This window comes from Panthera onca, chromosome D1 (assembly GCF_046562875.1).
Source record: "Panthera onca isolate mPanOnc1 chromosome D1, mPanOnc1 haplotype 2, whole genome shotgun sequence".
NCBI lineage: Eukaryota > Metazoa > Chordata > Mammalia > Carnivora > Felidae > Panthera > Panthera onca.
This window is the reverse complement of record NC_138348.1, coordinates 94169401-94183145: the sequence shown is the minus strand read 5'-3', so window position 1 is coordinate 94183145 and position 13745 is coordinate 94169401. Positions and strand designations below refer to the sequence as shown.

Here is a 13745-nt window from a genome sequence, read left to right as displayed (position 1 = left end):
CTCTTTCCTTCTGACAGGTTGGGAGACTAGAAGCAGAGCATCCTAGTCCAATTAGAGCCAAATGAGCTTCAGACATTTGACGGCTGGTTCCTTTCAGAGTCATCTCTACCTCTGGGGAGTAGTTCTGCAGGGTTGTGTTTAAAAAAAAGCCCTGAGGTGTCTGTAAGGGCAACTTCTCTTTGGAAAGTCCAAGTCTGAAACCGCTTAGTTCTTCAGTCTTTTGAGCCATCTATTTTGTACTTGGCACTATCTTCAAGGGTAACAGGTAACCAGATACCAGTCCCACCTCTCTTGGCCTCTCTCCTCTCCCAGGTCATGGCCCATACATTCCTATTGTCTTTGAAGCCATTTGATGTTTTCAAAAAGATGGTTAAGAATATTGTATACAGCTTTTCCAGTTCTCTACTGGCTGAAACAACTTTGGCTTTGCTGCGAGCAGTACTGTCCTATGGTTGTTCTCCTTTAGGTCCATATCATATATTTAAGTTCCATTTCACCTGCTTGCTAGCTGTTTGGATAAATCAGCTAAACTCCCTATCTCAGTTTCCTCATTTGAAAATAAAGACAATAGCAGTATTTTTCTTATGGGTTTGCTGTGAGGGTTAAAAGGGTATACCTAAGTAAAGCATTAGGAACTGTGCTTCACATACAACATGTGCTAGATAAATTGTTGCCATTATTGTAATTACTATCCTTATTATTGTCACCCATAGGAAGCACTTAAGTAAGTCCTAGGCATGTTGTTAGCCATCCATAACTATTGTTTAGCTTTAGTTTTACACATACAACACTTAAACATGCACATAAAAGCCCTTCATAAGCCATAAGGAATGTAGGCTACTGTTGCAATGCTAAATTGGAAATTTAAAGATGATAATATCAAGATGCTGGCAGGCTGTGGTCTCTAGGGGCATTGTCACAGGTCGGTCACTCTAATTAGAAGTCTGGTTCTTAGCCCTACAAGTTCAGAATGTTATGATGTCACTAGAATTGGGGTTGATGACTCACACTAACCCAATTCAAAACAGACTGATGCATAAGCCAAAATTTCAGTGCATTAATTTACAATGAGACGTCTCCTTGTCATGCCTTCTAAAAATGCTTATATTAGTGTTGCCACTAATAGGCAGTTTAGTTGGGAAGCCAAATTGTAAGTAAAAAGCTATTTAGTGCACATGGATTATGGCAGGGAGAGAATTCTCCAGCTAGAAGAGCAGGAGGTACCCTTTCCCACCCTAGGACTGGTCTTTCCAGGGCAGATATGGCTCTAGTACAATGTTAGCAAGGCGCTGATGATAGTGTCTCTTTGATCTTACCTCTCCCACTTTCTCCCACCGTTCTTTGGATTTATTATTAAAATAATTGATGAGGATATGGTCCGAAGATTTTTTTTTTTCTGCTTCTAGAATCAGCGTAATATATATTGTTTTGCCAGGGGGATCTTATGGTCACATAGACCAGTGATCAAATGTCATCTCTCCCATTTGGTATGTGTGTGATCTTGGGCATATTTCTTCAATTTGTTGGCCCTCAGTTTCTTATCTGCAAAATGAAGCATAAGTCTGCCTCTTAGGCGTCTTGTGATGATTAAATTGCATCATTAATTTAAGGCATTTGGTCTCCTGATTTGGGTCAAGGAACTAGACCAGCTATTTATCTCTTTATGTATTTTTGACTATTATGTGTTAATTTATAATTTCCCTCTGTAGTGTCTGTCTCTAACCTCTCATCCTTGTACAATTGCAGATGTTTCTCCTTTGGGATTGGAGAAGGAGCCTCCACCAGCCTCATAAAAGGCATTGCCCGGGTAGGAGGTGGCACTTCAGAATTTATCACAGGCAAGGACAGGATGCAGGCCAAGGTGAGGACAGGCCTTGTGTTCAGAGGGCCTTGTGATCCAGAGGGAGTGTGGAGCGGGGGTCGGGGGGAGACACTGCCGCAAGGGCAGAGGCGACATCTTGACGCCAGAATTCATTTTCTTATATCCGTAACGCCTTGGGCTATAATACATAGTGGGGCTCCTTTTGACCTGATGTAAATGGGGCCTACTGCAGTTTCTGGAGAAATGGCATCTGGTCCTAGTAGTTGGAAGCCCAGAGACAAGATGCCAGAGGAGTTCAGGGCTTTGTGTTTAAGACCAGAAAGAAACTAAGGATTGTGACCGTCATGGTCCGGATTCTAGATGTGTGCTCAAGGAACACTTTGGTGCTCTATCCTATCCTCCATGCAAATGAGACGAAGAGAACAAGGGCGAAATGTAGTATGTCTGGTAGATTGGCAGAGGCAGTCAATTCATATTCCCATTTGATCAGTGCACACAAGGGAAGGCATCTTCTCCCTCTGCTTATGTTTGTAAGTTCCTCTTTCCGGGGTGCTGCCATCCTTTACTTTATCCTCCCTTACTCCTGCCGCCTCCTAGGACAATATTACGGAATAGGCATAACATATACAGTGTTGCATAGCACCTGGTGCATAATAAGTATTCAGCTGATAGTAGTTATTATTGCCGTTATTATTTTTTTGCTTAGTCTGTTCTCTGTTTTCCACCAGGCACTTAGGGCCCTGAAACATGCTCTACAGCCCGCAGTAGAGGACGTTTCTGTGAACTGGGATTTGCCTCGTGGTCTGTCTGCTAAAACGCTTTCACCAGAACAGACTGTCCTCTATAAGGGTCAGAGGTTAATTGTCTATGCCCAGTTGACTGGGACCATGCCGGTGAGTTCCAATTCTTGTTTGTTCCCCTAGTCAGGGTAGTTACGGCCCCGACCTCTGCTCTAGACAATTTTCTTAAAACTGGTGGAGCCTCATCAAATGATCACACTTGTCGGGTGGAGCCCACCTACCCCCTTCTCCATGATTTCAGTTTCTGATTCCCTGAGCTACCTGGGTCCTAGTCAGAAATTTTAATGTGTTGGGTTGGGAGCGGCCCCAGTTGTGACCTTTCTCTTGGTGACCTCTCCCTTCCATCACATCTACTCTTCTCTACTTTGCAGCCAGAAGAGGGAACAGGAGAAGTTTGCCTCAACTACACACTCCAGGGCAAGAGTTGTGAGAATAAGGTGACATTTTCCCTACAACCCAAGCTTGATGACAAGTGAGAATCCAGTTTTCCTTCACTGTTTTATTTTGTTTTGTTTTTTTTTTTTGGGTGGGGGAGGGTCTCTGCCATCCTTGAGGGTTGACTTCTCTCTCTTAATTTGGGCCTCAGTTGTGTCCCTACAAACACTTCTCCTTTCCGACCCATTCAAGTTTTCTCTTTCCCTTTATCTGGCTTTTTCGTCCCTTTGCCAAGGCTAACTTTTGAGGGCCCTGAGGAACTGGTATGTGTGTGCTCTTCCCTAAGTCACAGGGGTTCTTTTCTTCTAGCTTCACTATTCACCGCCTTGCTGCCAAGGCCTTTCTCCAGAGCATGGACATAGGCTTCGGGGAGACTCCAGCAAAAACTAAAAAAGATGTGCTGAAAGTCAGCATTGACTGTGGAGTCATAAGCTCCCACACAGCTTTCATTGCCATCAACAAGGATGTCAACAAGCCAGTTCAGGGGCCCCTGGCTTGTAGGGACATTCCAAGGCCGGTTCTGCTGGGTGCTGCTGCGCAGATGCCACAATGCAAAAGAGTTGGTGAGTGGGTTTTACCCCATTTGAACTCATGTGACACAAGGGGCCCTAGATACGTAAACACGTCATTTGAAGTAAAAGCTTGTGAACTTGAATTTTTTTTCCTTGCCTCTCCACATCTAGGATTTCTGGCTGCTGTGGTCCCTTTCTAGGGGACTAGAAAATATCCCACCGGCAAGGAGATTTTAAATAATCCAAGGGGGAAAAAAAACAAGAAAAATGAAAACAGAAAGTACACATACACATTGAGTATTCACACAGTCTAAATCTGAGGCTGATGTAGCCTATGGAGAATTCGATGGGTAATGATTATACAGGTGGCTGATGGTAGTGATTTGGTAGTGTTAGGGAATGGGTGTCTCAAGCGTCAGTCAGGTGGGCTTGAGTACAGATATTAGGGGCTTGAGGGTTAGGGTCAGGTAGAGAAATTCCCTGGGCAGGATTCTGTGGCCAGAGGGGAATGTGTGATGTTGGTTGTGGAGGCAGGCTTCAAGTTGCCCCCAGATTTTTGTTTTAGTGGTACCATTTATTTAAATAGAGTAACTAAAAAAACAGGAGCCAGTGTAGAGGGTGGTATGTTGAATTGTTTTTGAGCACTTTGAACTTGAGATCCCTATGGCATATTCATATGAAGATGTCCAGTAGAAAGATAGATAGATGGTTCTGCCATTCAGAGGAAAGCTCAGGGATGAAGATACACATTTGGCAATATTTAACATGTAAGTAATAACTAAAGTCATGAGAAGAGATGAGATTATCAGAAGGCATGTACAGAGTGAGACGAAAGGGGGACGAAATGGAAACACCGAAGAAAACCCAGTATCTAGGGATGGGTAGTAAGAGGATTCCCCACACCAGAATGAAAAGGAATGAAGTAGGATGAGAAGAAGTGAGTGCACATCCAAAACAAATGAAATATGATTTTAAAAAGTGGAATTATCAAAGTGTAAGATACTGCAGACAAGTCAAAGTAGAAACTGAAGGGGGACTATTGGGTTACTATCAGAGAAGTTCTTGCTGCTGTAATCAAGGGCGATTTCATTGGCTTCGGTCAGGAAAGAATCCATATTACAGGACGTTAAAGAGTAAAGAGAGGTAGGAAATGAATGTATAGACACTTTTGATAAACATGAAGCTGGAAAGGGAATGGAATAGAGAGTGGTGTCTACAGAAGTTGTAGAGTTGAGGTGGAATTTTGTGTGTTATTATCTCTTTAAAGTTTCAGAATGGGGGAGATTTGAGGATGCTGTAATGCCCAAGTCAGAGTGTCAGCAGGGAGGGCTGACACTTTTGAGGTGGGGGGAATGGGGTAGCTAACTGAGACGGGTGTCTGAGGAAGTGGGAGATGGTGACTTCTAGAGCAGCAGTGAAATCCAGGAAGGACAAGTATTAGGACACTCGCCCACTGTTGCCAGGAAGGAGAGGAAAGGTGGTGGAATTTGATTCCAGTTCACAAACTGAGAGGCAAGTGCTTAGAGTTTCCGTCTGATAGGTTTTCTATAGTTTTAGTGAAAGAGACCGCAAGACTAGCTACTGAGTCTGAGACAAAAAGAGGTAGAAGAGAGAGTTTGAGGAAAGGGTTTCAAGTAGCTCTGTGGACAATTAGTGCAATTCCCAGGGAAAAATAAAGCCTTTGCCCAGGAGTGTTGAGGGTCCAGTTTAGTTTTGATTCTTTGCCTTTTTTAGTGGCACCAAACTAGCAGAGAGGAGCACAGTCCATGTGATTCATTTTGGCAGGACTCAGCAGCTTTGGTGTAAGAACAAAGGCAGCAGGGTGTTGATGTACTTTCAGGGTTGGGGTATTACCAGATGGGTGTCATGAAAAGGAAATCAGGGACATGGCGTTGAAGAGAGTGGTTAGGTGTTGGACCTGGAACCGAAGCTAAATAGGAGAGAGACTGAAGATAAAAGGAAGGGGACTATAGGGAAAGAGCAGAGGAGACACAGATTTAGAGGTCCAGATGAAGTCAAAGACCAGGCAAAATAGAGATCTCTGAGTTAGAAGGCTCCAAAGATTGGATACTGTATTTAAAAAGTGGGATTTTTTTTTTCAATTTGCTTTTTTTTTTGTACAGGTGGAACAATTCTGCCGGATAACAAGATTCTGGCTTGGGAGGGAGTGGCTGAGGTTGAAGCCATTTGACTTGAGAAAGTTAAGACGCTTTGAATGAGGCTGCTGGATAGGTTATCTACAAGGGTACTGAAATCTCAAGATGATGGCAGGCTGTGCAATGAAGCGGGAGTCTAGAAACTAGCATTCAGATGCTTTTGTGAATAATGGGAAGTGACAGAGAAGGTTGGAGGTTGACAGCAGGAAGAGTATGAGGAAGGTAATCCAGGTGAGGGTGGAGGAGTAATGAGCTGGAAGCCACCTTTGTGACTAACGAGGTGGCCAGTCCCACCTCCCCAACCTGGGTACTTAGACTATGGTACCTCAGGAGAGCGCCATGTGAGAGGGACAGAGAGAGAACAGTTCTGGGAAGAAGAAGATTAGTTTTAAGTTAAGATAAGTAGTTGGAAGAAGCCTCCTGTAATGAAATGAAAGATGCAGGAAAGATCATTGTCGGGTATCGAGTGTTCAGAGGACACAGCAGGAAGGGCTCAGGAGGTAAGGGTATGTGCAGGAGGTGGGCTCACAGGAGAAGGAAAAAAGATGGTGGCTGAGGCAGGCATGCATAGGAGGACATGTATCCCACTTTCTCAGTGCCCTTTGCCTATATAGCAGAGAGCAGACGGTGCCTCAGTCTCAATGTCTATACTGGTGGTTTTCAGCTCGTTTAAAGGCCTCGTCCTCCTACCCGCCTCGTGCATCTCGGCCCACACGGACCAATCAGTACTTGAGCATGTCATGTCAGCTGAATGTTTACAAAAGCCTCCGTAAGCCCATGGTTAATGAGGGCCTGTGCTCTCCAGGTGAGCATGTTTCCAGGGACTTTTCCTCACCCATGTTTGTCTATCACATGTATAAGACTAGACACACTCAGCGCTCTGGGTCATAGTCGGAGAAGAAATGCATGTTTGTCAAAGAGACTTCTCCTGAGATGGAAAGAGCTCATTGTCCCACCAATAGGACCAACTTGGAGACTCACCCTACAGGTGAGATGGGACTCATTGCTCTGCTCTGATCTATGGGGACCAAAGAACTAATCTTCAACGCTTCTGCTTCCCTGGCTTTCTCTAGCCGGGAGGTAATCTGTTTGAAAAGTGGCAGGCAGAGGATGAGATTTGTCCCGTCCCTATCCTTGCTAGGGTCAGCCCACCTTCACTACTCTGCAATACAGGACCCTGAAACTACCCAGCAGAGTGTGGGTTAAGGCCTCGCTGAACGCACCCCCTTTGCCATCTCAGCTCATCCAGCTTGCCTGCAGAACTCTCCCACCCTCCCGCTGCAGAACTCTGCTGCCACCCTGTTTGGGTCCCCGCTGTACTGGTCAGTCTTTTGCAGGTTGGATTTGAGAGTAGATCTTCCTGATGCTGGCCACTCACTTTCTTTCTGTCACCAAAGGGTGTTCCTCGGAACACCAGCTGTGTTCCAAGCAGCCGGACTTCTCACGTACAGGACAAACTGAGTCAAAGTACATTTTGCCAGTAAGACGTGTCTTTTCTACTAAAATAGGCTTAAAGGCAACTTCTTTCTAGTCTCTGATTCTTGTAGCAAGAATTTGTGGTATACAGTTGTTTAATTGTTGAAACATCTTCATTGCCATTTACCCTCTACTTATTCATTCCCTTTAGGCTGCTAGTTAAAGAGAGGACTTTACGGTCTCAGGTGGAGCCAGATCCCTGTCCTCCCAACTACTGTGGGGTTGTAGGCAAATTAAATTCACTTCCCAGAGCCTTAGTTCCTTTAGCTGCACAACTACTGACCTCACAGGGTTGTCATGAGAAAATTCTTTTATTTATTTGTTTGTTTATTTATTTATTTATTTACATCCAAGTTAGTTAGCAGATAGTGCAACAATGATTTCAAGAGTAGATTCCTTAATGCCCCTTACCCATTTAGCCCATTCCCCTCCCACAACCCCTCTAAGCAACCCTCAGTTTGTTCTCCATATGTTCTCTGTATGTCTCTTATGTTTTGTCCCCCTCCGTTTTTATATTATTTTTGTTTCTCTTCACGTATGTTCATCTGTTTTGTATCTTAAATCTCTCATATGAGTGGAGTCATATGATATCTGTCTTTATCTGACTAATTTCGCTTCGCATAATACCCTCCAGTTCCATCCAAGTAGTTGCAAATGGCATGATTTCATTCTTTTTGATTGCCAAGTAATACTCCATTGTATATATACACCACATCTTTATCCATTCATCCATCAATGGACATTTGGGCTCTTTCTGTACTTTGGCTATTGTCAATAGCGCTGCTATAAACATTGGGATGCATGTGCCCCTTCGAAATAACACACCCGTGTCCCTTGGATAAATACCTAGTAGTTCAATTTCTGGGTTGTAGGGTAGTTCTATTTTTAATTTTTTGAGGAACCTCCATACTGTTTTCCAGAGTGGCTGCATCAGTTTGCATTCCCACCAGCAGTGCAAAAGAGATCCTCTTTCTCCGCATCCTCGCCAACATCAATTGTTGCCTGACTTGTCAATATTAGCCATTCTGACAGGTGTGAGGTGGTAGGTATCTCATTGTGGTTTTGGTTTGTATTTCCCTGAGGATGATTGATGTGGAGCATTTGTTCATGTGTCGGTTGGCCATCTGGATGTCTTCTTTGGAGAAGTGTCTATTCATGTCTTTTGCCCATTTCGTCACTGGCTTTTGATAAGTTCTTTATAGATTTTGGATACTAACCCTTTATCTGATATGTCGTTTGCAAATATCTACTCCCATTCCATCGGTTGCCTTTTAGTTTTGCAGATTGTTTCCTTCACTGTGCAGAAACTTTTTATTTTGATGAGGTCCCAATAGTTCACTTCTGCTTTGGTTTCCCTTGCCTCCAGAGACATGTTGAATAAGAAGTTGCTGCAGCTGAGATCAAAGAGGTTTTTGCTTGCTTTCTGCTCTAGGATTTTGATAGATTCCTGTCTTACACTTAGGTCTTTCATCCATTTTGAGTTTATTTTTGTGTACGGTATAAGAAAGTGGTCCAGGTTCATTTTTCTGCATGTTGCTGTCCAGTTTTCCCAGCACCACTTGCTGAAGAGACTGTCTTTTTTTTTTTCAATATATGAAATTTATTGTCAGATTGGTTTCCATAAAACACCCAGTGCTCATCCCAAAAGGTGCCCTCCTCAATACCCATCACCCACCCTCCCCTCCCTCCCACCCCCATCAACCCTCAGTTTGTTCTCAGTTTTTAAGAGTCTCTTATGCTTTGGCTCTCTCCCACTCTAACCTCTTTCCCCCCACCCCCCCATGGGTTTCTGTTAAGTTTCTCAGGATCCACATAAGAGTGAAAACATACGGTATCTGGGGCGCCTGGGTGGCTCAGTCGGTTAAGCGGCCACCTTGGCTCAGGTCATGATCTCGCGGTCCGTGAGTTCGAGCCCCGCGTCGGGCTCTGTGCTGACAGCTCAGAGCCTGGAGCCTGTTTCAGATTCTGTGTCTTCCCTCTCTCTGACCCTCCCCCGTTCATGCTCTGTCTCTCTCTGTCTCAAAAATAAATAAACATTAAAAAAAAATTAAAAAACAAAAAGAAAACATATGGTATCTGTCTTTCTCTGTATGGCTTATTTCACTTAGCATCACACTCTCCAGTTCCATCCACGTTGCTACAAAGGGCCATATTTCATGCTTTCTCATTGCCACATAGTACTCCATTGTGTATATAAACCACAATTTCTTTATCCATTCATCAGTTGATGGACATTTAGGCTCTTTCCATAATTTGGCTATTGTTGAAAGTGCTGCTATAAACATTGGGGTACAAGTGTCCCTATGCATCAGTACTCCTGTATCCCTTGGGTAAATTCCTAGCAGTGCTATTGCTGGGTCATAGGGTAGTTCTATTTTTAATTTTTTGAAGAACCTCCACACTGTTTTCCAGAGCTGCTGTACCAATTTGCATTCCCACCAACAGTGCAAGAGGGTTCCCGTTTCTCCATATCCTCTCCAGCATCTGTAGTCTCCTGATTTGTTCATTTTGGCCACTCTTGCTAGCGTGAGGTGATATCTGATTGTGGTTTTGATTTGTATTTCCCTGATGAGGAGCGACATTGAGCATCTTTTCATGTGCCTGTTGGCCATCCGGATGTGGACTGTCTTTATTCCATTGGATATCCTTTCCTGCCTTGTCAAAGATTAGTTGGCCATACATTTGTGGTTCCCTTTCTGGATTCTCTATTCTGTTCCATTGATCTGAGTTTCTGTTTTGGGGCTGGTACCATACTGTCTTTATGGTTACAGCTTTGTAATATAGCTTGAAGTCTCGGATTATGATGCCTCCAGCTTTGGTTTTCTTTTTCAAGATTGCTTTGGCTATTTGGGGTCTTTTCTGGTTCCATTCAAATTTTAGGATTGTTTGTTCTCGCTCTGTGAAGAATGCTGGTGTTATTTTGATAGGTAATGCATTGAATATGTAGACTGCTTTGGATAGTATTGACATTTTAACAATATTTGTTCTTCCTATTCAGGAGCATGGAATATTTTTTCCATTATTTTGTGTCTTCACTTTCTTTCATAAGCTTTCTGTAGTTTTTGGTGTATAGATTTTTCACCTCTTTGGTTAGATTTATTCCGAGGTATTTTATGGTTTTTGATGCAATTGTAAATGGGATTGGTTCCTTGATTTTCTGTTGCTTCATTGGTGTATAGGAATGCGACCGATTTCTGTGCATTGATTTTATACCCAGTGACTGCTGAATTCATGGATCGGTTCTAGCAGTTTTTTGGTGGAATCTTTTGGGTTTTCCATATAGAGTATCATGTCATCTGCGAAGAGTGAAGGTTTGACTTCCTCTTGGCTGATTTGGATGCCTTTAATCCTTTGTATTGTGTGATTGCTGGGGCTAAGACTTCCAATAGTATGTTGAATAACAGTGGTGAGAGTGGACATCCCTGTCTTGTTCCTGACCTTAGGGGGAAAGCTCTAAGTTTTTCCCCATTGACAATGATATTAGCAGTGGTTCTTTCATATGTGGTTTTAATGATCTTGAGGTAGGATCCTTCTATCCCTACTTTTTTGAGGGTTTTTATCAAGAAAGGATGCTGTATTTTGTCAGATGCTTTCTCTGCATCTATTGAGAGGATCATGTGGTTTCTGTCCTTTCTTTGATTGATGTGATGTATCACATTGATTGTTTTGTGAATATTGAACCAGCCCTGCATCACAGGTATAAATCCAGCTTGGTCGTGGTGAATAATTCTTTTAATGTATTGTTGGATCCAGTTGGCTAGTATCTTGTTGAGGATTTTTGCATCCATGTTCATCAGGGAAATTAGTCTGTAGTTCTCCTTTTTAGGGAGGTCTTTGGTTTTAGAATCAAGGTAATGCTGGCTTCATAGAAAGAGTGGAAGTTTTCCTTCCATTTCTATTTTTTGGAACAGCTTCAAGAGAATAGGTGTTAACTCTTCCTTAAATGTTTGGTAGAATTCCCCTGGAAAGCCATCCGGCCCTGGACTCTTGTTTTGGGGAGATTTTTGATTACTGATTTGATTTCTTTACTGGTTATGGGTCTGTTCAAATTTTCTATTTCTTCCTGTTTCAGTTTTGGTAGTTTATATGTCTCCAGGAATTTGTTCATTTCTTCATATTGCCCATCTTATTGGCTTATAATTGCTCATAATATTCTCTTATTATTTTTGTATTTCTGCTGTGTTGGTTGTAATCTCTCCTCTTTCATTCTTGATTTTATTTATTTGGGTCCTTTCCTTTTTATTTTTGATCAAACTGGCTAGGGGTTTATCAATTTTGTTAATCCTTTCAAAAAACCAGCTTATGGTTTCATTGATCTGTTCTACTGTTTTCTTTTTTTGTTTTTTTTTTTTTTTGGTTTTGATAGCATTGGTTTCTGCTACAATCTTCATTATTTCCTGTCTTCTGCTGGTTTTGGGTTTTATTTGGTGTTCTTTTTCCAGCTCTTTAAGGTGTAAGGTTAGGTTATGTATCTGAGACCATCTTCCTACTTCAGGAAGGCCTGAAGTATTGCTATATACTTCCCTCCTATGACTGCCTTTGCTGTGTCCCAGAGGTTTGGGGCTGTGGTGTTACCATTTTCATTGGCTTCCATGTACTTTTTAATTTATTCTTTAACTTCTTGGTTAGCCCATTCATGTTTTAGTTGGATGGTCTTTAGTCTCCAAGTATCTGTTATCTTTCCATATTTTTTTTCTTGTGGTTGATTTTGAGTTTCATAGCATTGTGGTCTGAAAATATGCACAGTGTGATCTTGATCTTTGTTGAAATTGTTGAGGGCTGATTTGTGTCCCCGTATGTGATCTATTCTGGAGAATGTTCCATGTGCACTGGAGAAGAATGTGTATTCCGCTGCTTTAGGATAAAATGTTCTTATATCTGTTAAGTCCATCTGGTCCAGTGTCATTCAAAGCCATTGTTTCCTTGTTGATCTTCTGTTTAGATGATCTGTCCATTGTTGTAAGTGGGGTGTTGAAGTCCCCTACTATGGTATTATTATCAAAGAGTTTCTTTATGTTTGTGTTAATTGATTTATATATTTGGGTGCCTCATGTTTGGAGTATACATGTTTACAATTGGTAGATATTCTTGGTGGATGGACCCCTTACTTATGATATAATGCCCTTCTTCATCTCTTATTACAGTCTTTATTTTAAAATCTAGATTGTCTGATATAAGTATGGCTACTCTGGCTTTCTTTTGGTGACCATTAGCATGATAGATGGTTCTCCATACCTTTACTTTCTATCAGAAGGTGTCTTTAGGTCTAAAATGGGTCTCTTGTAAACAGCATATAGATGGATATAGTTTTCTTATCCATTCTGTTACCCTATGTCTTTTGATTGCAGCATTTAGTCCACTGATATTTAGAGTGAGTACTGAAAGGTATGAATTTATTGCCTTATGTTGCCTGTAGAGTTGGAATTTCTGGTGGTGTTCCCTGGTCCTTTCTAGTCTTTGTCACTTTTGGTCTTTTTTTTTTTTTTTTTTTTTTTTTTTTTTTTTAGTTGTTTATTTATTTGTTTTCATCTTTTCTCCCCTCAGAGAGTCCCCCTTAAAATTTCTTGCAGGGCTGGTTTAGTGGTCACAAACTAGTTTTTGTTTGTCTTGGAAACTCTTTATTTCTGCTTCTGTTTTTGAATGGCAGCCTTTCTGGATAAATAATTCTTTGCTGCATATTTTTCTGATTCAGCACATTGAATATATCCTGCCACTCCTTTCTGACCTGCCAAGTTTCTTGTGGATAGGTCTGTTGCGAACCTGCTGTGTCTTCCCTTGTACGTTAAAGACTTTTTTTCCCCTTGCTGCTTTCATGATTCTTTCCTTGCCTAAGTATTTTGTGAATTTGACAATATGTCTTGTTGAGGGTTGGTTTTTGTTGAATCTAACGGGAGTCCTCTGTGCTTCCTGGATTTTGATGTCTGTGTCCTTCCCAAGGTTAGGAAAGTTTTCTGCTGTGATTTGCTCACATAAACCTTCTACCCCTTTTTCTCTCTCTTTATCTTCTGGGACTCCTATGATTCTGATGTTACTCCTTTTTAATGAGTCACTGAGTTCTCTAATTCTTAAATCGTGGTCTTTTGCCTTAGTCTCCGTCTTTCTGCTTCATTGTTCTCCATAAGTTTGTCCTCTATATCGCCGATTCACTGTTCTGCTTTATCTACTCTTCCATTCTTGCTGCTGTGGCAACCATTCGAGATTGCAGCTCAGTTATAGCATTTTTTATTTCATCCTGACTAGCTTTTACTTCTTTTATCTCCACAGAAAGGGATTCTAATCTATTTTCAACCCCAGCTAATATTATTATTGTGATTCTAAATTCTTGTCTAGACATCTTGCTTGTATCTGTGTTGATTAAACCCATGGCTGTCATTTCTTCCTGTTGTTCCTTTTGAGGTGAATTACTTCGTTTTGTCATTTTGAAGGAAGAAAAGGAATTAATAAACTAAAAAAAAAGTACAATTAAAAACAACACAAAGAAATCAAATAAAGGATGCTAGAAATTAGGTGTGTTTTGGTCTGGTTGTTGAAAGGAGCTTGATAA

The 13745-nt window shown here is 41.8% G+C and overlaps 1 protein-coding gene across 5 annotated transcripts in view; it reads left to right on the top strand.

Moving 5' to 3' along the window:
- The window catches only part of VWA5A (von Willebrand factor A domain containing 5A), a 35276-nt gene that overhangs the window by 13365 nt on the left and 8166 nt on the right, over window positions 1-13745 (top strand). For 3 of the 5 annotated variants that reach the window (XM_060605078.3, XM_078432893.2, XM_078432891.2), the window contains 5 exons: window positions 1747-1861; window positions 2551-2715; window positions 2994-3094; window positions 3367-3620; window positions 6390-6530. In XM_060605078.3, the coding sequence (XP_060461061.1) occupies window positions 1747-1861; window positions 2551-2715; window positions 2994-3094; window positions 3367-3620; window positions 6390-6530 (776 nt within the window). The remainder of the gene's footprint in view (window positions 1-1746; window positions 1862-2550; window positions 2716-2993; window positions 3095-3366; window positions 3621-6389; window positions 6531-13745) is intronic. The other 2 variants (XM_060605080.3, XM_060605079.3) reach the window with 1 other exon arrangement.